The sequence below is a fragment of the Alternaria conjuncta genome (assembly GCF_024043145.1).
Source record: "Alternaria conjuncta strain BMP 0040 chromosome Unknown scaffold_40, whole genome shotgun sequence".
NCBI lineage: Eukaryota > Fungi > Ascomycota > Dothideomycetes > Pleosporales > Pleosporaceae > Alternaria > Alternaria conjuncta.
The window spans coordinates 42,607-66,838 of record NW_026250129.1 but is presented as its reverse complement, the minus strand read 5'-3'; the positions used below and the strand labels follow the sequence as shown (position 1 = coordinate 66,838).

The 24,232-nt window shown below is 52.7% G+C and overlaps 10 protein-coding genes across 10 annotated transcripts; 8 read left to right on the top strand and 2 right to left on the bottom strand.

Moving 5' to 3' along the window:
• Positions 1–1,481: 1,481 nt before the first annotated feature.
• J4E85_011666 (uncharacterized protein) lies at positions 1,482–2,137 on the top strand (the record flags this gene model as incomplete). Its single annotated transcript, XM_051475867.1, has 2 exons — positions 1,482–1,912; positions 1,966–2,137. The coding sequence occupies 2 exons, from the start codon at positions 1,482–1,484 to the stop codon at positions 2,135–2,137; spliced, it is 603 nt and encodes a 200-aa protein (XP_051320343.1).
• Positions 2,138–2,785: 648 nt separating this feature from the next.
• J4E85_011665 (uncharacterized protein) lies at positions 2,786–3,391 on the bottom strand (the record flags this gene model as incomplete). Its single annotated transcript, XM_051475866.1, has 1 exon — positions 2,786–3,391. One exon carries the CDS (start codon positions 3,389–3,391, stop codon positions 2,786–2,788), a length of 606 nt encoding a protein of 201 aa, XP_051320342.1.
• A 526-nt stretch (positions 3,392–3,917) lies between these two features.
• Positions 3,918–5,370, top strand: J4E85_011664 (uncharacterized protein; the record flags this gene model as incomplete). Its single annotated transcript, XM_051475865.1, has 3 exons — positions 3,918–3,955; positions 4,006–4,172; positions 4,223–5,370. 3 exons carry the CDS (start codon positions 3,918–3,920, stop codon positions 5,368–5,370), a joined length of 1,353 nt encoding a protein of 450 aa, XP_051320341.1.
• Positions 5,371–6,261: 891 nt separating this feature from the next.
• On the top strand, positions 6,262–7,613 carry J4E85_011663 (uncharacterized protein; the record flags this gene model as incomplete). Its single annotated transcript, XM_051475864.1, has 2 exons — positions 6,262–6,342; positions 6,405–7,613. The coding sequence occupies 2 exons, from the start codon at positions 6,262–6,264 to the stop codon at positions 7,611–7,613; spliced, it is 1,290 nt and encodes a 429-aa protein (XP_051320340.1).
• A 653-nt stretch (positions 7,614–8,266) lies between these two features.
• On the top strand, positions 8,267–9,763 carry J4E85_011662 (uncharacterized protein; the record flags this gene model as incomplete). Its single annotated transcript, XM_051475863.1, has 2 exons — positions 8,267–8,630; positions 8,763–9,763. 2 exons carry the CDS (start codon positions 8,267–8,269, stop codon positions 9,761–9,763), a joined length of 1,365 nt encoding a protein of 454 aa, XP_051320339.1.
• Positions 9,764–10,861: 1,098 nt separating this feature from the next.
• J4E85_011661 (uncharacterized protein) lies at positions 10,862–12,405 on the top strand (the record flags this gene model as incomplete). Its single annotated transcript, XM_051475862.1, has 3 exons — positions 10,862–11,127; positions 11,203–12,034; positions 12,247–12,405. 3 exons carry the CDS (start codon positions 10,862–10,864, stop codon positions 12,403–12,405), a joined length of 1,257 nt encoding a protein of 418 aa, XP_051320338.1.
• A 1,519-nt stretch (positions 12,406–13,924) lies between these two features.
• On the top strand, positions 13,925–15,640 carry J4E85_011660 (uncharacterized protein; the record flags this gene model as incomplete). Its single annotated transcript, XM_051475861.1, has 1 exon — positions 13,925–15,640. The coding sequence occupies one exon, from the start codon at positions 13,925–13,927 to the stop codon at positions 15,638–15,640; it is 1,716 nt and encodes a 571-aa protein (XP_051320337.1).
• Positions 15,641–16,431: 791 nt separating this feature from the next.
• J4E85_011659 (uncharacterized protein) lies at positions 16,432–18,530 on the top strand (the record flags this gene model as incomplete). The annotated part of the gene is made up of 2 exons (XM_051475860.1): positions 16,432–16,553; positions 16,586–18,530. The coding sequence occupies 2 exons, from the start codon at positions 16,432–16,434 to the stop codon at positions 18,528–18,530; spliced, it is 2,067 nt and encodes a 688-aa protein (XP_051320336.1).
• A 1,243-nt stretch (positions 18,531–19,773) lies between these two features.
• On the top strand, positions 19,774–21,012 carry J4E85_011658 (uncharacterized protein; the record flags this gene model as incomplete). Its single annotated transcript, XM_051475859.1, has 3 exons — positions 19,774–19,818; positions 19,871–20,406; positions 20,457–21,012. The coding sequence occupies 3 exons, from the start codon at positions 19,774–19,776 to the stop codon at positions 21,010–21,012; spliced, it is 1,137 nt and encodes a 378-aa protein (XP_051320335.1).
• Positions 21,013–21,195: 183 nt separating this feature from the next.
• On the bottom strand, positions 21,196–24,174 carry J4E85_011657 (uncharacterized protein; the record flags this gene model as incomplete). Its single annotated transcript, XM_051475858.1, has 1 exon — positions 21,196–24,174. The coding sequence occupies one exon, from the start codon at positions 24,172–24,174 to the stop codon at positions 21,196–21,198; it is 2,979 nt and encodes a 992-aa protein (XP_051320334.1).
• Between the last annotated feature and the right edge of the window lie 58 nt (positions 24,175–24,232).

Here is a 24,232-nt window from a genome sequence, read left to right as displayed (position 1 = left end):
GCAGTGGAAATTGGCTTGGAGTATGCTGGGGTTCGCTCCCTCGTATATTCGGATGAATGCTATTTTTGCCGCGTGAATCCAGACACGGAAAGAACGAGATGCGCCGGCTGAGAACGTGGTCGTACTTGATTAGAAAATGACGGCTGAAAGAGTGTGCAATGGCATCAAAATGTACGGAATCGAATTGGCAAGAAATTCCACACGCGCGTAGAAAAACGCGAGGGGTAAAAAGGGTGACAGCTATGCGGTACGGAGTTGTATATATTGAACCTATTCTCGAAAACCCATGTCCGCTCGTCCCGCCGTACAGGATGTGGAGCACAGGGCAGTAAGCAGTGATCGAAAGCGGTCTGGCTGCTGATAAGGAACGCATCCTACCGAGTTGCTGCAGGTTAATCCGCGAAGCGAACAGCCCAGCACAATGGCAGTCCCTATTGCGGACGAGGTGCATCGTGCGTGTGGAGAGACCAATAGCGACCCCAGTGTAATGGCTTGGATGGCAGACAATGGCAGTCTGTGATAAGTCCGGCTGATTCTTGTGCTTCTGGGCGGTCAGCATAACCCATCACCATGCAGCAGGAAATGAAAAACAATCCTTAGGCGCAGGCGAGGATGCAAAGGAAGAGCGGCACAGGCGAGCGGCGTGAGATTTGAACGTCTAGGTGGTCCGCGGTGCAGCTCCATAACGTCCGGATTCACGCAAGGTATCCCTTGTGTTTGGGGCGCTCGGCCCACAGCGCTGGGTGATGAGCGCAAAGACGTTTGGCCGGGTCGAATCTCAGGTGATTGCTGGCTGTCAACGGCCGCTTGCTCGGCGGTTCTGCCCAGCATCCACGAATAACGTCGACGCCCATGTGCCGTCTAGGCTGAGGGAAGCGGGTTGGGCGCCGACAGCTGTCTAGGCCCACTCTCAGCTGCGGCGTGTGTTGTTGTGGTTCCACGCGAAGCAGCTAATGCGCATCGAGCAGCGAGCAGCGAAAATCAAAGCATGGCAGGATGCGAACACATTCTAGTACTCCGGCGTAGTCTGAAAACCAGTTCTATCGCCGAAGCATGGCGTGTTTGAGGTGTCGTCGTAGGATGCGGTGTTTTGGTGTTGGTTGGCTCGAAATGAGGAAGGCACGATCCAGCCACACAGTACCAGCCTCCCCCGCCTTCACCAATACCCACCACCCGAGCAGACATCCCACTTTAAAGTATACATCCCGGTTTCCGTCGACTATACGTCACTCCGCAACACCGCGACCGTTCTGCAACCCGATCGCAAAGCAAGACGCATCCTGGTCTGTTGTCGCTGCAGGATCTTAAAAGCGCGCTGCCCTGCATTTCCTCAACGCCTTGTCGTCGTCTTGCATCTCTCACTTGGTCGCATCGCACCTGCCTCGCTACACGGCATCAACCAACCGTGGTTCAGCTGACAGCCCCGACCAAGGCAAACTCGTCTTCCCACGAAGCATCAACGGTACCTATCAACTGCCATCATGTCGTTCTCCGGACTATCCTTCATCTTTTGGCGCATCTTCCAGATCATCACCCTCATACCTGCGCTGGGTATGCTGGCGTGGTTCGTCGATTGGTACAACAGCCGCAACCTGCTCACACCCACGTCCATCCTCGTTCTCTTCATCGTATCCGTCCTCGGCGCAGTATGGGCTCTAGGCACCCTCTTCCTCTACACGCGCGCAAAGCACTCGGCCAAATTCGTTGCCTTTATCGACCTTCTCTTCATGGGCGCCTTCATCGGAGCCGTCTACGCTCTGCGCGGCATTGCCGATGCTGATTGCACCAACTTCAGCAGACGTGGTGCTTACAGCGCCGACTTGGGTATTGCTACTATCAGTGGAACTGGATTCGGCGTCGACACCAACCGCCAATGCGCCATGCTCAAGGCCTCGTGGGCGTTTGGTATCATGTAAGTTCTACTTTTCGAAATCGAAACCATCCCCGAAGCTAATCTCTTTGCAGGAACATCATCTTCTTCTTCATCACGTCCATCCTGGCCCTCCTTGTGCACCGCCACCACCGCAACGACCGTGACCGCGTCGTCGTCAAGCGCGAAGTCCACCGATCGCGTCACGGCCACCACTCCCGCAGCCCCCGCGCGAGCCACAGCCGGAGCCGCCGCAGCTACGTCTAAGAAGAAGACGAGAGATGTATGATGAGGCTTATCACGGGTACTGGAGTTGGGGTTTGGGAACATCTGGCAAAAGGCCATGGTCAGATCTTTACGAATTTCTTTGGACATATTCCCCCTTTGATTTTTGGTAATTGGGACGCTGGGATGCAAGCAACGTGGTTACGAAGTTTGTTACGAGGAAATATCCTGGAATATCATGTAGATTAGCACGAACTTTGTAGATAATTGCTTCATTTTTGGCCTTTGGTCGCGAGCGAATCCATGCTCTGAACTACAGCGAAATGAAATGTCAACAACCACTTCCAACAGCAAATGTTTAGCTCACAACAACAACTTTGCCGCCCAATGTGCGGGACAGGCAGGCTGACCATGTTGCGAAGTCTCTTGTACCGGGATGTCCGCTGTTCACTGTTGGTGACGTTGACTCGCATCGCCTTGGTTCTTGCACCCCTCCAGTCCAACCCTCGTGTCAGCGCACTAACGCATTTGACCAATTCCTGTCCGTCAAACTCGAAATACATGGTAATTGGGTTTGGTATTTCTACAGATGCGTCGCGCGTTACTCCATGCAAGCCCTCATATGTGCAATCCGACCCCATCATGATACTGGTACAATACAGTCTTACAGTCCATAACCACCCCGTCTCTCTACCACACCCTGCACAGCGCCATGCCACCCAACTGCCGCTCCACACATTCCCTCGCCTCCAATATCCCCCGATCAGTCGTGACAAACATGCACTCTCCCGGCCTCGTCAAACCCTTCACATAGCTCGACTCTCTTGTCCGCGTAATCTTAGCCAGATCCTCGCTCGTCAGCCATATCCTCCGTGTGGGCTTGGATATCAGCTTCATATTCTTCAGGACAGGCTCGTTCTGCCAGTACTTCAGGCCGAGCCATAACCGTCTCCGCGCGGGGTTCTGGGGTACGTGTATGTCGTGGACTTGTTCGGCGCCGAGTGGTGACTTTTGTTTTGTGCCGGCGGGGGCGTCGACGGGGTAGGCGAGCCAGGGCTCTTCTGCAAGCTTCTGTGCCATTTGCTCGTGTTGCTCGGGGTCTTGCTGCGTTTGGAGCAGGAAGGGCTTGGGTGGTGTGGGCCCGCCGAGGGTCACGGAGGAGAGGAAGCCTTCGCGCTGGAGGCCGAGTGCAATGTTGACGTGCATCTTGGAGACGGGTATTGATGTCAGTCCGAGCCGGGCTTTGGATGCATTCTGCATGTGCGAGCAGACGTGTGCGAGGTTGACGAGAGACATGTTGGCGGGTGTGGACGTGGGAATTTGCCCTCGCTGGGCTGCGGCGGTGGGCGAGCGCGATGCGTGTGGGCGACGGTATGTCCAGTGTATGTGTTCCAGTTGACGGCGAGGCTCAATGCAGGGTGCTGGCTCAATTGCGCGTCGTCGGCGGCGGATGCTCGTGCTCGACGATGCTCGATGCAGCAAATTTCTGGATTGGCTCGGAGGTCCGCAAGTCACGGGTGGAGCAGAGCTGCCCGCTGGGCGCTGGCCATTCGGCAGAGCTTGGGCCGGCGCCTACTAAACAAGACTATAACCCGCGGGCGCTTCGAGCACGACGCAAATAGAAGAGCGCGCAGCTGTTGGCTGCACCCGTGGGGAGCTGAGATGACAGCCTTGCGACCCTATATATGTCTTTGATCTCTTTGTGTTGATGTGAGAGTGCTAACTTCCGTCTTACTTCACTACCTACAGCTGACCTCATAACCCACATCTTGGCTTGGAGATATCTTGGACGCCTGATACACTGCCATCTTACACTAACACCATGCCTCCGCAGCAGGGAGAAGTGTCCCTCTTGACGCTGTGAGTAGTGGTAGCTTTGCATATCTCGATCCTATACTGACTGTGAATAGCTTCGCAGACGTCCACTACTACATCTCCCCGCCTACCCAGGTCCCCCCGCACCACCGCTTCGATAAGAGCTCCTATGTCTACCTCTACCACAACCCTATGCGCCAGAGTGGGCGCATAGAAGTCGCGAACCATGCGGGCACTCCCAACCAGGATGCCTTTTCCGGCCGTGAGTGCTGACACATTTCCCCATGGCACACGAGCTGACATGCTGTATAGAGCTGGACACAGTCAAGATCGAGCACACATACAAACACCCATGTCTGTTCACCCTCACAGTCGACGCGTTCAGGAGTCACAATGGCAGCGCGAGCCCCCACCAAGACACGTCGCAATGGCATCTCCCCACACCCGATCCCTCGAACCAGGGCAAATACATGTACAGGCTACATACAGTGGACTTGTACTTCTGGACACCAGAAGACGCGAGCCTCTTCCTCGACTCTATCCGGCGGGTGCTGCAACCACACCAGATGCAGATTGTGCGCAACCCCAATGCCACACCAACACACTCGGAACACAAGAACGACGCCCTGAGCCCAGTCATCGCAAGGCTGGAGAGCGCAGCCATATCACACACAAGCCGTACTCCGAGTGTCAGCACAACACAGTCGTTCCCCGGTCCTCCCACAGCACCTGCTCCTACATCACCTCCTCCCAGCGAGCAGCCACCCAACTACGCTCCAATGGCATACAACCCGGCTGCTCCAGCCGCGCCTGAGCCAATCGCTCATCGCGAAAAGACACCACCACCGCCAGACGCCAATGATGGCACGGGGCTTGGATCTGCTGCAGTCCACGATCAGCATGCAGCGCAATACGGCAACCCGCTACAAGCTTCGTTCGCGCCTCAACCGACATCAGGGGCATACTTCCCAGGACCGCCAGCGCCCGGCCAGGGCTTCACAGGCCCACCAAGTGCATCGCAAAGTCCGCCGTCCTTCGCACCCCCTCCGTCTGCCCCTCCACCAGGCCAATACAACGGCACCCCACCACCCCCAGCCATGAAGCGAACGTCCACAGCACCAGTCCACCAGTACGCCAACTACCCATCCTCGCCTGGCTTTCCTCCTGCCCCTCAATCGCCCCCCGCGCATTCTGCTTTACCATCACCTGGATTCCCTCCCCAGCAATACCAGCCAATGGCTTCTCCTGGCTACGCGCAATACCAGTACGGTAGCACAGGAACCCCACCACAGGGACAGAACCTGCATCAGCAGCTGTACCGGCCGACGGAGAACGAAGCCGCAGTGCAAGACCACGAGAACCCCAACGCACCGCAACGCAACTCCAACATCGGAAAGCGGGTAGATAAAGTGGAGAAGGGAATCGGCAGTTTCTTGAAAAAGTTGGACAAGAAGTTTTAGTCTATCATGTCATGAAAGCGGCACCCAGTTCTTGTATCTATTGTATTCCATCTTGGAGTTGAATTAGCCAGCGTCGACTTCCATTCAAGTCATTTACTCGAAAAAAATATACTGTATAACTATTTTCGAAGATTTGTTCACGACCGTTATTGCGACCAGCCGTTTGTTCAGTCTGTGCCACGGCGCTGTAGATCAAACATGTGAATGCGATCATCCTGCAGTAGGATGCGCCAATCAGGAGCCGGCGCTAGTGTAGACCTTGAATCTGGGAGATGGCGCCTAAGAATAGCAGCAGGTTTTGGAGATGACATGAGGCTTGCTTTTGGCGTCTGCCGCTGGCTGGTTGTCATGTTGCATAATGCATAACTGTTGAGAATAGGATTGAATGTGTAAAGATGGCAATGCCAGAGGAATTCTTTACTGCATCGTCCTGCATCCTACTGCAATCCTTCCATCTCCCTACCTCGTCGTGCCACAGCCCCTGGTCACAGCTCCATCATCCCGGCAACCGCATCAACACTCAGCCAGGTTGCCAAGACCAACTTCCGGGCGCAGACCTAGCCAGACCATTACTCGCGGCTCTCCCCCATTGTTGTTCGGCCATTCCGTAGTCGCCAAACTATACACCCATTAACCCCCAATATCCTAACCGCATCCACGACATCGCTTCCCGCCGCTTGTTCTTAACGTTTTGCCTTAACTTTCGCACGACACAACGGTTCGACAGCTCCCTAGTGCCAAACAGAACCAAGAAGGCGGGCCTTTGGCAGCCTGGGCGATCCACACTTCTCCAAACCAAGTGATCTCATTGTGAAAACAAGACTCCGGTGACAGGCTCTGGTTGACGCATTTGACGTCTGGACGGGCCCGGTGCATGGTTGTTTGGGTGCCATGTTGTTACCCGCTCGGCATGCAAGGGACGGCGCCCTCGAGAGGAGAGAAGTCTCCAAGCAGGGCAGGACCTTTGTCGTAGTAAGTTTACGCCATCGCTCTACCATACTCTACCACGCACTGGCTAACCCTGCATTCCCCAGGTCGGAATCATCGCCGTCGCCATCTTCGCCATCCTCATAATCACATACTTCTCAACCCTCAAGTTCCGCGCCCCGTACCGCGCCGCAAAGAAAGCACAACAGTCGTCCGCCGACAAACTCCCTTCGTTATTCTCATGGAAAGCGTTCCGCAAGCGCCCGCGCCGAAATGACTACTCGACCAGTCTGCAGGATACCGAGTACCGGGGGAGCACAAGCAGGGCGAGTGGTGAGATGAGCGGAGCAGCAGCAGGAGATCCGGAAAGGCAAATGAACAGCACAACCGGTGCCGGCGTCGACAGAAACACCTCCGTCCGCAGCGTCATGACACTCCCCGCCTACTCGTCCGCCGCACGAGAGAACGAGCGCGTCCTCGCCCGCGAAGGCGAACGCGGCGGCGTAGACACAGTCCTCGAGCTCCCCGAAACCATCGACGAAGAAGAGCGCCAACGGGAAGAAGAAATGGAATCCCTGTATCAAATCCGGCTCGCCCGCCGCATCGAAGCCACCGACCGCGAAGCCCGGCGTCAAGCCCGACGAGAAGCCCGCGCTCGCGGCGACGTCCAAGCCCTAGCCGATATACGGCGCCGCGCAGAAGAAGCAGCCGACCTCTCCGTTTCACAAATGCTCATCGCAGAGCACCAAGCCCGGACCCGGTCGAGAGACAGACGCGTGAGCGCTGTTGCGTATGGCGATCTAGGCGTCGCACGCCACGACGGCACACGCCTCCGAGCCAACTCCTCCGAAAGCGACAACAGACCCCTCCTCGACTCCGCCGCCTCCTTCTCCGGCCAATCCCGCGGCCGCGACGCCCACGCCCGCGGCCTCTCCGTCACTTCCCTCACTCAATCCGTTGAATCCCGCGGGTCCGACGATTACGACTTTGCGGATGCGTCGCGCTCGAATTCACATTCTACTGCTGGGCCTAGTCCTGGTCCCAGTCCAAATACCGAGGGGTTTGAGGTTGTGAGTTTGAATCCGGAGAGGAGTTATAGTGGGAGTGGGAGTGGAGTTGGGAGTGGAAGCAATGGTGGACCGGTACCAGGGGAAGACGCGCCTGCGTATGAAGACCCCCCGAATTACGAAAGTCCGATTAATACGAGGGCGCCGCAGTTACCGGCGTTGAATCTGAATTTAGAGAGACTGCCTAGTATACGCGTTACGACGGGTGAGACGCCTGTAGAGGGGAGAGTGGGGTCGCCGTTGAGGTAATGAGAAACCCTTGTTTGTTAGCAACAATTCCTCGCATTCGAAAAATTTCTTCGGAATCAGCGTTTCATTCTTCATCTGTTCAACGAAGGTTATGAAGTGGCGTCAAAGGGAAAGGAAAGGAGCATATGTATACATAGATAGGGGGGGTGCTCGGGCTGGTCAATGTTTAATCGTATTACATCACAAGTAGGTGCGGTGTTTGTCTTGATGTTCATGGGGTTGAGGCGGTGGGAGAGGTGAGAGTGAATGCTCATGTGCACGCAGGTGGGAAGAGATGAGTCTTTCACTATGGGCGGGTGTACCCAAGTAATTTGGGAAAGGAGGGTCCAAGCGGTATGTTCGACTGTGGTTCTCATAGTTCCACACTCAACCATGGGTTCTGTCTACACCATCAATTTCGACCAACGCCAACCAAATTATATATATCTCTTAATTGCTACGTCAACGCGACAGCACTCACTTCCTGATACATGCTTCCCTCACGGTGGTCGAGCTCGCAGCTTTTACCTGCTGGACTCATTTTCGATCTACACCACTGCATTCACCTACCTCAGTGAAGACGTCACATCTACCAGCTTCAGCGCGGCCGCAATATCGACGGAATCCTTCTGCGCCCATAACACTTAACTTCACCCGGTCCAACGACATCTAGAATGTCTCTCCAGAAGCTATCGACCGAACTCGATGGCCAGATCGCAAGCAGTCTTCTCGGCGACACCAAAGCTCTCAGCGCCTTCTCTAAGACAAACAAATACTACCGTGGTATTGCTGAGCCTTATCTATTCAAGAATATTGAGGTTGCCGCTAACGATGTTGAGACGTCGCTACGGTTACTCTTCACATTGTTGGACCGCAAGGAACTTGCGCTCTACATTGGAAGCTTGACTTACACACAACCCGTACGCCGTCAGGAGGTCACGAACCGAAGTTTGAAGCAAGAGAAATTGCGTTCTGATGTATGGAAATACCAAACCGCGATACAGGACAGAATGGACGAAGTTCTCTTTCCAGTCTCCGGTTTGCCGCATATTCTTTCAACGAAATTGCGTTGGTGTAGTGAAATCATGACTTCGCCCTTGGGAGGTACTTCATCCAATGAATCGGCAATGGCTCTTATTCTGTGCCATGCACAGAACATTCGATACCTAGAATTCCAAAGGCGTCCATTACCTTACAGGATATCTGCCGTTTTGGGTTTAGAGTGGAGGGAGAATGAAGGCCCCTTTCAGAGCCTTTGGCATCTTAACATGAATGGGGCTGTGCCTTATGGGGATACCGTTATGGTATTGCCCGCCTTCCGGACCTTGGAGATCAGAGTCCGGTCTTTCCGACCATTTTCTACCGCATCAATGTTCGAATACCCATCGGTTATGCCCAAACAACCTGTCCTTCGCCGCATACAACTTACTGGAGCAAACAACATAACCCCTGCAGCGGTTCAGAAGATGGTCAACAACCCGGCAATGAGCAACCTAAGAGAGCTTGTGGTCGTTGGTTGCGGAAAAGGCAGACGTTGGCAGCCTGATGGTATACAAGAAGACGGCTTGGTCGAACTCCTACGAAGTTTAGAGAAGCATACCCCACTCCTGGAGCTACTTCAGTGGTCAAATCAGGAGTCAAACAGACCCGAAGGCCACCCCCAGTTCGATACCTTCAGAGATATCAAACACCTCCGTAAACTACACGTCGATTTTGGCCTACTCGTGCCGCACAAAGACACCAAGCTGAAGTGTCTCTCAGATCCGCATGCCGTCTTCCCCGCGCATCTGGAACATCTTACATTAGACTGCTTCAACACGGATAAGCTTCACAAGCTCGTGTCTACATTCAACGAAACAGTCGAAAAAGCCGAAGACATGTCCGAGACTGAAGCCCTTCAAGCCAATCTCACCATCCTCGTCGCCCTGTTCTCTCCTCTCAGGCATCTCTCTCTCATTGTACCCATGGAGACTAGAAACGAGTCTATGAACACCGTCACTTTGCACGAGTTGGATCCGGTGGATATTGTATTCTTTCGATATGCGGCGGACGAGTTACACAAGTTGGGTGTCACGTTGGAGGTGTTCAGTAGGAAAGGGGGTTACGAAAAGGAGAAGAAGTTACTAGTTAAAAAAGGATGGACGGCGTCATTGCCGCAGTATCTAGAATGAGGCCTGGAGTATACATCACCTTGAATATAGTATAATCTTTGAGATGCAGTGTTGTGTATGCAGTAAACAGGGTAGTGCATGTAAGTATTCTTGGACGAGCCTGGAGTGTACATCACTTCGAATATGCTTCGATTGTCGAGATAGAGTGTTATGTATGCAGCAAACAGGGTAGTGCACATGATGATTCTGGGACGAGCCTGGAGTATACATCACCCTGCAGACAGTTTGATCATCAAGATATAACATCGTGTATGCAGCAACCAGAATGACCCACAGGGTATAACAAGACGTAAAGTATACATTAGCTTGAACATAGTTCGATGGTTGAGATATAATAGCGCGTGTGCAGCAAGTAGGAATATGCATGAAATGATCCTGGGACGAGGCCTGGAGCGTACATGAACTTGAAGATACGTCGAATGTCAAGGTACAGCATTGTGTATGCAGCAAGCAAAATGAAGCAAAAAGTAGAATGAGACCTGGAGTATACGTCCTCTCAAAGATAGTTCAATTGTTAAGATATCGTATTGTGTATGCAGCAAGCAGCATCGCGCACGTCGTGACATATGCTAACATGTGATGACATGTGCTAACACGTGTCAACACGTTTCGCCCCTTCTAATATCTCGACAAAGCAAAGACGATGTTCGTGGAGAAGGGGTAGACGGCGCCGTTGACGCATTCGGTGGTAAAGGCTGTGCAGAAAAAGGCTGGGTGTTGGTGGAATGATTCCGATGATTCCTAAATTTACAAAGCATGGGTCGGAATGGTGATGGAGATGTAGTTGAGTACTTGAATACCTCTGGAGTATACATTGCCTTTAATATAGATCAGTTGTTGACATATAGTACATCCTATGTGGCGACCCCATCTGTGTAGTGGCATGCATGTGTCACTCCAGGATCGCGCACGTGATGACGCGTTTCGCGTCCACGCTTTCCCCTACTCTGCACGTGCACTCTCACTAGCGCCTTGCCACGTCACCGCTGCCTGTTGGGCCCATCCTCATCCTTTCATTCCCTCACAGCCACATACATCTGTCGTGTCCTGCAACACCAAGCTACCATCATAGCAGCACCCTCACCAAAAGCCGAGGCTATGATCGACACCCTGCCAAACGAACTGACCTGGTGGGTCATCAGCTACCTGAAACCTCACGATGTGACTCAGCTGGCACGCGCTTCGAAGCGGTATCGCGAGTTCGCGCAGTCTGCGCTCTGGACAAGCATCGAGCTCCACCGCCAAGACGCCCATGACGAATGCTTCACCCTCTCCCACGAGCAGCCTCCCAGAGCCTACCTGACCGACCACACTCCTGACTCATGGTCATATCGCGACCACACCGGACAGGATGCGGAATACGAGTGCAGAAACTAGCAGTTTCGTGCTGCCATCAGGGAGATGTATGCATCCAATGGAAAATCCGAAGCTTGGGGTAGGATCAAGAAATTGACACGACACCTCTGCCTTACGGTCACGCACGAGAGCCCGCCTGAGATCTGGAACATGATACTGTCACTTCCTAATCTCCGTACGATTGAGGTTATTGGCGAGTACTCCGAAGATCCGAAAGGTCCGCCCACAGCTCTAGGCCTCCTCCAGAAACCGGCCGCAACCAAAGTGCAGAATGTACGCCTGAGAGGCTATGTTCCCGTGGAGTTTGTTTCAGCCATCTGCAGGGCTTCAGCGTCTACTATCGTCAGTCTCGATCTCGGCATTCTCGAAGAACCCCAGCTCTTCGAACCAGATGAAGAGGAGGAGACAAACGACTGGAGGACTCGTCGCAGAACTTACTACATACCCTCAGGCGACATGCGCCATTTAGAGGTGAACTGGCCTTCATTAAAGAGGCTTACTCATCTCCTACTGTGCAAGCCGGGCCCCTTCGATCTACCGGTCGACATACCAGAAGAAGAGGAAGAGAGGTATTCTGGGATGCTACAAGATCTTGAGAAGGAGGCTGCTGAAATGAAGCAATGGGCGTCTCTCTTGAGGTCGGTTCGCCTCACTGCGGTGGAGGTCGTGCTGGAACACCGAGCAATATTGAGGTCCAGCCATGTGATGGATGAGGATGTATCGATCAGGAAGGTACTGGTAGATAGTCCTTTGGATATACGATTTCGAGAGGAGGTTGTGGAGAAAGCTTTCGTTGAAGGATGGCCAAATCTTAAGACGTTGATATTCAGAGGCATGGGCTCCTCATTGATGGAGCCGGAGGAGTCTATACAAGAGTTGGTAAAGGACAAGTTGCCTCGGACTCTGTCCAAAATTGTATGTAGATCGTATATGTTTGTCGACACGAGTCAAGGCTCTGCACTGAACCAGGATTCTGCAGATGGACTTGTCCCGCTGCTTTGCCCGCATGAGAACCCTTATGGGGATGGAGAAGAGGTAGATAGGTATCTTTGCTGAGGGTATAGTTAGTTTTCAGAGTCTCTACTATTAATACAATGAAGCTGGTACCATAAGTTGAGGTTAATCAGATCCTATGCAGCTACATGTTCTGTGACACACAACGTGGTACCATTCTCAACCAACATGGCGCCGACGGACTAGAAGTGCATCTCGAGTTCGACGGAGAACACGCTCTGGAAGCTCTCTACGATAGTGACAACTTCACTGATGAGGACGATTACGAGTAGAGGAAAACTTCGTTAGACTACTTATACTACCTTTCAACGTGCGACTAAGGGAAATCTGTATTGCGTTGCTGCATACGCAGAGTTCTATGTCCACACATAAGTAGTAGAGATGACAATGTATACCTCAAATTTATGTATATAGTATATATTCCTCACTTTAACAGGATGTGTAGGCAACTCTGTATTACGCTGCTGCACACATAGAACTTTATGTTAATAGATAGAAAGTATAGAAGGTAATGTATACCTTAACGCTATACATGTAGTGTAAGTCTATAGGAGTAAACATCTATGTAGGCATCTTAGTACCGCGTCGTTGCATACACACAGTTGTATACAGGCAGCTCTGTATCGTTTTGCTACATACGCAAAGTTCTGTATTAACGGATAGTCACCGTCAAACACGATGTATACCTCAAGTCCTAATATGTAGTTTGGTTTCTTTAATCTAAGCGCCTATGTAGGCGGCAAGCGACACAATCTCTCTAATCATAAACCCTTTTCATGTAGACATCAGTACCAAAACCCCCCCTAATTGATCATCGATCTAGCATGCATTCCAATTGATACAGGCTCCTGTATAGACTACCACGTACCCACGCAAGAGTAGCACAAGCGAAGTGAAAGTGAAAGCAACACAGCACTTGCCGCTTGCCAGTGACCGTGAGTGCGTTTCTCCGGCATCGCCCCATGATCAGAACAGTAGTGACGGAATGTTACACGTGCTAGCTGGTCCTCACGTTGGGTCTGGTCTTCCAGCAATACCGCAGCCTCTGGAACCCACCTCCACCCATCCACTGCCACGCTCAACAATTCGATCGCGGATTCGCGAGCTTCCAAAGGTCTTCAAGCAACAACGTCTCGCCATACCCACGGCGGTAGTTATACTGTTATGTCTCAGCTACCGTCCACGCCTGCGACGCTACCGCGCCCACCGAAGCGCGCGCATGAAGAGGAACTAGTTGGGCCAAGTAAGCGACAACGTCAACATGGACTTTGGACGCCGCCTGAAGATTCCAGCGACGTCCACGATTGCTACACCCAAACACCCTCGCTTTACATTCCACGACCCCAGTCGTCACCTCTTGTCCATCCTCCATACTTAAGCCCGCCGCATACTCATCCATCGGCTCCACTGAACCCACGGGGATCCAACCCAGGATACGCGCCTTCCCAGAACGGCTTATATACTCCTACGTTAGGGTATATACACGGCAACAACCGACAGTATGGTTCCGGCTCGCCATTACAGCCTCCGATAGCTCCTCAGATGGGTTTCGGGAATCTATACCAAGTCTACGGGCCGAACGTGAACCGACACCCTGCTCGAGTGGTACAGCCTGACTATGCGTGGGGACTACATGAACCTCAGACTGCGCATATCTTCGCGCCAGATCACCCTATGGGGGCTACAGCGGACCGGCAGCCTGGCCAAGATCTTCAGCCTAGGTATACATCAGGCATACGTGTACCTCAGTCTGTGCAAGGTCACCAGTCAAGTCACCCCATGGTGCCCGCAATGGCCGCAAATGATACACTCCATCAACAGCAACAACAGTGTATTCGGCCGATCGTTGGTACACCAGGACCACACCAATACAGCGCTACCCCAGTCGCAGCCACACAGGGTGCCTCTCACCAGACAGGAGTAGAAGGGCCTCATCGCGGTGCCCAAGTCCCCGCTGTGAATGTGCAAGCCGCGCGAGAACAGCCGGGTACTCAGCAAGAGCAGTGGCTCATCAGTGCGCATCCAGACCTTCAAGGAAAGGCCGTAACGATAATTCCAGCCATTCCCGCGAAGCAGGGCACTATCGGATCTGCCGTCGATTATAAAGATGAGATGCTCGTACCACGCGATGTGTGGCGCCTACGCTCCCTGCCTTCCTACAAGCGTTATATCGCATACCGCCAAATGGCAGAGCTAGGACGTCAGATGAGCGAGTATGACCAAACTAGCAAAGAAAATCAGTCGCTATGGAAGCGTATCACAGCCTTCGAAGCGAGCTTGATTGAGGCCGAGGTGGAGTTTGCGAATGGACTCAAGCAAGATACAGCTGAAACTAGGGCGAGGTGGGACCGGATCGTAGCGGCTCAGGCAGTTGGGACTCTAGTCGACCAGGATATGGTAGCTGCGTATGACCAGTATTGCGGCGTTGCATCTGCGACGTCCCCGGTGGATGTGGCAGACACGACCCAACTGCCCATATCTGATCAAGTTCAAGCAGGGCAGATATCACCACCACAGCCCCAGACTCCTAGAACTCTTGCGCCCACCATTACTTCGTCAGTACCGGTAGAGACCATCAGACCAGACCAGGTAACACATCCCCTAGACAAGGTCTCAGTTCCGCCATACCCCGGCGAGCTCGAGGACTTCACCCCGCACGAAGTCACCGGTATGTACAAATGCAACCACCAGTATGAAACCGGGGCCTGCTGCATAGAAGGAGTCACAAAGGAAAGAAAGAGAGCCTCAATCTCTAGGGATAAGTCAGCGTGGAAACGAAAGGTAGAATACTTGGTCAAGAAGGGCGACTTGCATGAAAGCCACATGACATGGAAGAAGGAACAGTCACCCAATAAGGGGAAAGATGAGAAGATGAAGAATGTGGAGAAAGAGCGACTGCGGGATGAAAAGAAGGCGGATGCCACCGCGAAGAAGGGAGCGAGAAAGGAACGGAGTAAAAAATGGCGCGAGCAACCACGCGATGCGACTGATGCAGGAGCTACAACTGGACCTATCGTGGCACCAAACCCGCTCGAGCAGAACTACTCGTCAGCCTCTGAAATTGATTCCGAACTTTCTCCAGAAGAAGAGGCCGCCGCCGCTGAGACTGCAGTTCAAGAAAAGATTGCAAGAGCGCTCAAAGACTACGAGCGAAGATTCAAGTACTGTAGGCGTCTTGAGAAAGTGAAGAAGTGGCCTAATTGGCCACGCTTCAATGAGTATTGGGAGGTCAAACATCTTGAGGCTCAGGGTTTCAAGCTCTCGCCAGAGCAGATAATCATCTCGAAGGGTGATGAACCGTCTGGAATTCCGGACAAGAACCCCGCGTTTGTGAAGAAGAAGGCTGAGGAGATGGTGCCGGCGCTGGGTCAGGAACCAGTAGACGCGGAAGAGAGCGTTGAGATAGACGACTCGAATTTGGATGAATTGTTCGAGGATGCGGAGCAAAACATCGAGCAAGATGCTTCGGGATTGGACGATCTATTTGAAGATGATGGTTCAGAGTAGTAGGGGCTACTTCCGGATCCTAGGGAACTCTCTTAAGAGTGCCGACGTCAAGGGTCGATACCACAAGGTCTAGCAAGGCCACAGCAACAGCCTTAGTGGCCAAAGACAGTGTCGCATAGATGACAGAATGAAAGCCACCACGCGCATGCAACGTCGCCCGTCATTGCTCGCCTGAAGAACAATGTTCTCGCATCGTGAAGTGGTAGCTGAAGTATGACTTAATCGTATCGATGTCTTTCTCACAGCGCTCTTGAAACGCCCCTGTGGTGAATCGCATTGTGTAGGCCCGTGCTCAACACCAACTTCGTGACGTTCTCCAGTATTAACGATGCCGTTGTACTTGGTGCGTGCACGACGTCACGAAAGGAGAACCTAGTTGTAGTTCTCTTCACTCTGGGAAGAATGCACAGATCCTGGAACCTAGATAGTCAGTCCAGTATTTTTATGCAGACCGCTGGGTCACATTTACCAGTAGACACCCCCGTCTGCCTGCCCATCCACGAAGTCTTGTTACCCATACAACAAGATGCAGTCTTACGCGCACAACAAGGGCAACTACGTTTACGTCCGCCGCAAGCGCACAAGATCAGTCGAAGTCCGCCGCGCAGACGATCTCCACCGCCACTCCCTATCCTCTTTATCATCCGATGAACGCATCTTGCATTACGTTGGCGGGGAGCGTAACCGCGTCTGCCGTTGTCACGATGCGGGACGACATGGCGAGAGGACGTCCACCGTAGCATGCGAATCGAGGCATCTGAGCGCCAGCATAATGCTATATCTCGACCGCCATGGCCTTGAATCCTGCAGCTTCGCTGACTTCCGGAAGTATCGCGCAAGCCGAGAAGCGAAATGGGCGATGGAAGGCGTATTTGTTGAAGACTTTCACTATACCAGCCGAAACAAAGACTTTGTATGTCGCTGCTCACAACCAAGGAAACATAGCTATCAGAAGCCGCGCCATCCTGAGATCGTCGAGCAATGTGCGGAGTTCTTTTGTATGCACAAGGATAAGAACACTGTTACGAAAGACCAGTGGAAGGGCGTGAATGGCGATGAGCCACCGGCATACACACCCAGTGTAGACTTGTTATCCGGTTCCGTGGAATCCGGTTCCATGACGTCCGGTTCCATGACATCCAGTTCCGTGCGTAATTCGCGGCCAAGCTCGTCCGGACATACTGGGGAGAAGTCTAGGCCACGAGCCTCGCTAGAGACGAGGATACGTGACACTGCCGAGCGTATATCTTCAATCATCCCAGGCCGTCATCGTAGTGCTTCGATTCCAGCACGGGAGCCAGAGATGCCCCCTCAAGTATGGCAGAAGGGTCGTCCATCGGTCTTGATCTCTCAACACGGTAGCTCTTCGCGTGATAGCACGCCCATGGGCTCAGCTCCCCCATCTACGCGCGCAGCGTCTCCAGCCGTGCCGCACACGCGCCATCATCGGGTCGATTCCGTTCACGATACGTCCTCGATCTATGCAGATGCCCAGGCCACGATGGGTATGTTTCCCGGAATCCAAACAGATGAAAGTGTAGCAAGGGCTAGAGATATGCTGGGTGTGACTGGTCTGTACACGAACAAGACGTACCTTCCCACATCCACTAACCTATCTGAAGTGAGCGGGCAGTCCAGTGTTGGGACCATTAAAAGCGAAAGGTCGCCACCGTTTGCCTATGACGAATGGTACCAGGGCAACCCACCGAAGTGGGTGGTTGAGAAGGACAGCGAAGAGCTACTACCGTCGACTTTCTACGTGAACGGTAATAGGGCGAATTCTTTCGGTCTCGATGCATCAGCGACTCATAGACCAGTGGCAGAACTTCCGGCGCGTAGATCGCCAATTGAACTTCCCGCTCGCAGGTCGCCTGTCGAACTTTCAGGTAAGCCAGCACACCAACGGCATACTGCAACGCTAAAGAAGCTTGAAGGTCGAACTTGGGATACAAGGTCGGAGTTGGAGGCCAAGGCCAAACGCTTCAGCGTTCGGTGCACAGAGGCACCCCCTAGTACGTCCACTCCTGCACACGACACCGAACGATTAAGCTCACGTTTCCACAAGGCTTCCGACACCATCCCGTCTTCACTTCCTGATCAGGTGGATTTCCTTGAGCGTTATGCTGTGCCGAATTCTTGGAAAGATCCTACACCTACTGGGAATTGCCAGTTGTGCTTCAAGTCTTACCATGACGCGGACAAGAATCCTGTCATAGCACCTCCCTGCGGTTGCTCCATGCATGATCGATGTCTCATGGACAATCTGCGTACGCTTGATGAGAAGGTCGGCAGGTGCCCAGTATGCCAGGTGTACTTGTGCAACCGTAGTCTAGCCGAGCGCATCGGCAATGACATCGAACAGATCTTTGAGTTGCAAGTCAATCCATTACGAGAGGAGGTCACCCTCGAATTCCCACAGCGGAGTAAGGGCATCATATGTAGTACGGAGGAGGGCGTTGCTGTCACGCAGCTTCGTCTACTCAAGGACTACGTCGATGTCCATGCCGAAGAACTCTTCCGTCTATGGGAAGGTAACCGTGCAGAGCCCGACTGGTTTGGAGGCGTGGTGCGTCCCGCTGTCCAACTCTTCCAAGGGTGGAACCCCGCTATGCGAAGCCGCTTCTTTTCAAATGAGGACGCTTTCCTCAAACTCCTCGCATGGGCAGAATTGGTGCGCTTGATGAACATCAGCTGTGCGAAGAAGAAACAGTCCAAGCGTACCAATGCACAATTTCCGCGATTGGGAGAGTTACATCGTAAGTTTTTAAAGGCCGTTGAGCGATACAACAAAGAGAAAACGTCCTGGGATACGAGTCGCTCTGGTGTTTATGAACACGACAGGATCGCGACGGATATTGTCGAGGTCACAATGAACACTCAGGTGCCGTAGACAATCATATAAAATACTACAATTGTAATTAGTTCGCATTCATCGAAGTATCACAAAGCCATGGATCCGAAAGTACATACGCGTCGTGGTCCAGTTGACAGCTGCACGATCCTCATCCCGGCTGGTTTGCCCTGCGGCACGCATCACTCGTTCGCGACGTGCCATTTGATCAATGCCGACTCGACAGGACGTGCGGATAATATGATCTGTAGTGTGAAGGGTTGGTCGCGCCTCGGCATCGTCTGATGGCGTGATAGATGAAACAAGACGCGAGGCGAGGAGCTGAATGAAAGCGCGGCGGTCCGTGCACGGAGGAGATCCACCGCGTCAGGTGCAATGATCATCTACAAACATCGAGCTGCACTCTGCCCAAGACCAATGCAATACCGGATGCTACGCTTACGTTCACTTGCACTTGAAAGTGCTGTGTTAGGAATTATGGCTAGGCCTCATGTTGAAGGGCAGAGTCATGACGTCATACCCACTTGTCCTCTCGAACTCTCTACAGACGAACCTGAGCGCGTCGCTACCTACTCCCATATTATTCGTGCCTCGACGATGGACAACCAATGCGTCCTGGAACTACCTTCGTCAACGCTAGACGCGAGCGCGCCCGTAAATTCATCAACATGTGCATAGGACGCCCCTTGCCATACCACTCGTCCGCACAATAGAGCTGCAATACTGTGCACTCAGCTTATAACCACCCGACTCTCAGCAGAGTGACGACCTTGGGACGCACTCACAAACATCAACCTCACATTACCTTCGGCAGTCATTCGTGAGAACACTACATGGACCAATCTCGAAGTCGACCAAGCCTCCGGCTATTCTCCCAAGGACAAAAGGCACTGGCTATAGCACGGCCACCGTATACCCTGCCGGATTAATTACTTCCAAACGTCCGCCCGCTGAACGACAGACTCCCCACATCATTTGCGCTCGTCGCATTGACAGAGCAGCCGCCTCTGCTAAGATTAGGAACTAATTGCAGTACGCAATATGTCCGGAATGCTTAATTCGAAATGCCAGATGAAGGGTTCAAATACCGGTTGTCAGCCGCCTTGCGACAACATTATCCCAGTCAATTGAAACTTTGTTTCTTGCCATGATGTTTTGCACATCACTTCTTTCGGTCGCGTTTGCAACGCTTTCTTTAATTTCTCCCACCGTTAACGGTCGTGCAATTGATGCGATTGGGAAGAGACAGGATGGGTCGCATTGGATCAACACCTGGACGAGCATGCCGCAGTTGGTGGAAGCGAGCAACATGCCGCCTGCGCCTTTTGTACGCGATCCGAACTGTCCAAGAAACTCCAGAAATCCTAACATGATCGCAGAGCTCTGGAAGCGTAATGCGCGATGCGACGCTCCGCCAAACCCTCCACATGTCCGTTGGCGCACCCAAGATCAAGATCACCATTTCCAACACTTTTGGTGGTTCCGACCTTCCTATCACCGCAGGCTCTGTCGGTCTTCCTGCAGGTGGCGCTGCGGGCGTGAGTGGCATGCAAGCTTCACCCCTAGCAGCCATCACCGTTGGTGGCAAGTCTAGCTTCACCGTACCCAAGGGTCAGGTCGTTACTAGCGACGAGATTGCCTTCGAAGTCAAGCCTCAAAGCATGCTCACTGTGAGCTTGTATAGCCAGCAAGGGCAAAGTGGAAGCAGCATCACTGGCCATCCCGGCAGTAGGACTACGAGCTGGTTCGTCAGTGGAAACAAGGTCAATACTACCAGTTTCTCCGGTACATCAAGTGTGCACTGGTACTTTGTCAGCGCAGTACAAGCCTACGTACCAACCACCACGCGCTCTCTGATGGTCCTCGGTGACAGCATCACCGACGGAAGAGGTTCAGACGACAACAAGAACAACCGGTAAGCACTACTCAACCCCGCAAACCACTTCCCGTCTAATACCACCGCAGCTGGCCCGACCTCGTACTCGCCCGTCTCCAATCCATAAACCACACCAACATCGCCGTTTGCAACCAGGCCGCCGGCGGCAACACCGTTCTAAGCGGCGGTCTCGGCCCACCTCTCCTGACAAGGTACAAGCGCGACGCCATCGAGCAACCCGGTGTAAAATGGGTCATGGTCTTCGAAGGCGTCAACGATATCGGCGGTAACGCCAACACCGCTGCTGCGCAGACTTCTGTTGGTGACCGCCTCATCGCGGCGTTCAAGCAGATCGCTGCTGATGCGAAGACGGCTGGTTACACTACTATCGGCGGTACGATTGCGCCTTTCGCGGGTAATGGGTATGCGGGTGTTGAGAGGGAGAAGACGAGGAAGAGGGTGAATAAGTGGATTTTGGAGAGTGGGAACTATGACTTTACGGTTGATATTGCGAGTATGGTTGCGGATAAGGCGAATCCGGAGAAGTTGGATAAGAGATACGACAGCGGTGATGGGTTGCATCCGAGTGTTGCGGGGTATCAGGCCATTGCTGATGCTTTTCCTGTTGAGATCTTCAAGAAGTAAATATCAGAGTCTCATAAGCGAATCTATTGCGATCACACTCGATTTGTAGCAATTTCATTCTATATTCCGAAACGATGCTTTAGTGAATGGTGCAATACAGCAGGATAGGTATTTATGTTTTCCCGACCTATTAAGAGGTGCACGAACACATCGTCTAGTGTAATTTCTCCTTATGTCTGCCGACTAGTACACAGGAACTTTGGGTCTTGTTGCCTTCAGGCAAATGTCGTCAATCAGGGAGTGTGTCGAAGCACTGTTGTACCCAAACAAAGCTATCTCGATCAATGGATGCAGCTTGGCGAAGTTCGCACACCAACGTCTACCGCCCATGCTTCCACGTTTCCACGGTGGGGAGTCGCGTCCACGGTTCCCCGTCTCGAAATATTCATCTTTTATGTCGTCCACAAGACCCTGCAGGTTCAGTGGCAAAAGATCGCGCAGGACTCGACGTCGGCAGTATACGTAGTCGATGTCCGCTTCCTCCGCAAGCTCGAAAGCGGTCTTACCGTCGGCATCCTTGGCTTTGATATCTTCCAACGTCATGTGCTTTACCAGCGCGTGCAGGATCCGCGGTCTGTTCTGGAGCCCGATCTGAACTTCGCTGCAAAGCCAATGTAATGCCGTCCGTCCCCTCCCATCGTAGATGCTGGCATCTGCACCACGCTCCAGAAGGAACTCGACGCATCTCAGATTCCCAAACTTGCACGCCATATGCAAGAGCGTCCTCCCACACGAAGTCCTAATGTCGATAGGCGTCCTGAATGTCACTAGGAGCCTGATGACAGAGTTCAGATTTGCGTTTTCTTTCCCGGCCTTATAACTCTGTCCCCACGGATTCCATGTCGGCTTATCGGACCGTGACCATGAAAAGAGCTTTCTCATGGCGATATGTATTGCAGCCTCACCATTGTTGTCCAAAATGCTGGGATCGATCGTTTGAGGTGGCTTGCAAAATTGCTCTAGGAGGTCCCATATGGGCTTCACCAGCCAGTCGTCTTCGACACATGTGGCTATCCAGTGGAGCATGGTGCGACCGTTCCCATCAACCTCACTTGATGATCCACCCTCTTGAAGGAATAAAGGCAGCAATCTCCCTAGGATTGTGTCATCGCATCTTGAAGCAGCAATATGAAGAGGCGTTCCGCAGTATTCGGTGATCCCTTCTTCACTCTCGGCATGCCACGATTCGCTGAGATTCATACTGTGTATGTTCTGCGTAGAAGACCGAACTAGGACCTTTGCTCCATTGTGAAGAAGAAGATCGACGAAGTCAAGATCTTTGTCAGCAGCAATGTGTAAAGCGGTCTGTCCAGTGACGTCGTGAGCATTTGGATCAGCACCACGAATCAGTAGCCAACCCATCGTCTCCAACTGGTAGCGGTGTGTGGCATAGAATAATAATGTTCGCCCGTCGCCATCTTGGACATTTATGTCAGTGTCTTGCTCTGTGTGAAGGTAGTCGAGAACATCGGTGAGACCCTGCGAGGCTGCCAGATGGGCGACAGTGACTCTCTTTCTAGGCCAATGGTCGTGCATCGCAAGATATGTATGCTGCAACCACAAGACGTGATACTGTTCGGCTGGATCCAGTAGCCGATGGTGATTTCCGATGAGGCTCAGCTTCCCAATTTGCAGCACGTGTCGAACGCCATGAGCAAGTGCGTACTTCAGAAGGGGGTAATCTTTCTCTTCAAACGGGACCGGGCTTTCGCGATTTGTACTTTCACCTTCTGAAGGGGCCAGAGTAAGCAAAGACTGGAGAGTGTAATCGAAGAGGCGGTGAGCCAAGTGAGCATGTGTGGCTGTCGCCTGGAATCCAAAGCTTTCTAGGCTGTCATCATCTTGAGGGATAGATCGGAGGAAGTCCAGAACTGATGAGTGCACAAGGCTCACTACTTGTTCACCCGCCCAGTGCTTTTTGTCCATGGTCAACAAATCTCCTGCATAGGTGACTTCATCAGAGATGGCCTCCTCGGGTGTTTGGCCCCTTGCGGGATTTGTGTTCACGGCGACGGCGAGCTCGCGAAGTGTGAGTGGCCGGAAAGAAGCGATTACCCATCGGAGGATTTCTATAACTCTTCCTCGTTCACGCTTTGATATCATCAGCAACATGCGACGATACATGGCATCTAGACCACGTGGAAAGGCGTCGACAGTGCTTTCCATGTCGATGACTCGAACCTTTCTCAGGGAACTGATAGCGAAGCTGACCCATAGGTAGGTGCCTTCCGACCCAGAAGATAACTTCTCCTTGATGTATGCGTATGTCTCGCTTGGGCAGCGTAGATCAGCCATGCGATCGTCGATGAACTTGGAGATGTCAGATCCAATTTGCGGCTCGTTGTCGGGTTCAAGACGCAGTCGGGGGAATGCATGCATTGCTTGCTTAATAGAGTAAGGGTGATTGCGACTGACAACGAGAAGCTTCAAGTGGTGAGAAGATTGCTCCACTTTCCGTTCAGGATCTGCATCGTATAAGCTCTTGATCTTCACCCAGAAGTCTTCGAGACCCTCTTCGTCACATTCGTCTAAGCCGTCCATAATGCATGTAATGGATGTAATGTTCTGGTCGTGCAACATCCGAGTGAAGATGGTCCAGAGGGCTTGAAACTTTCTGTCGTCGAATAGACTAGCTCCGTGCTTGTCGTAGTCATTTGTAACATGCTCGAACAGCGATGGACGTTGAGAGAGCAGTTGATAGATAAGGCCGCGGAGAATAGAAGCACCATTGTTTTTTCCGTGGTCTCGACTGCAGAAGAAGTGGACGACATGTGCAGTTGAAGAGTCGCCCTTCAGTGTGCTGACGAGATGGAGAGAAAGCATAGTCTTCCCCTTACCGGCATCTCCGGAGATCCATAGTAGGCTGGAAGACTTGGCGATCCAGCTCTTGTATGCGTCGGTTTCCGAAACCCACTCACAAGTGCCCAGTGTTTTCGGTCCTTTGCGGTCTTCGAGCATCTGCCGATAGTCGTCTGGATCGTCCCCCAGAGCTGCCAGGAGGTCTCTCAGACATGATTTGCGCGCGGAATCCTCCTGTGTAGCTGTGTGAAAATGGTTGATGTTACCGACGTGTGAGCCGTCCCCAGTGATGATGGACCCTTGGTTCAGGGTAGACCCGTGGGTATTGTCCCCAATGAAGGTTGATGAAGCATTGTCGCTCATCCTTGGCTACTCGTCGTGTCTTGAGCATCTCGTGCTAGACATCCCGTTCTCTAATGAG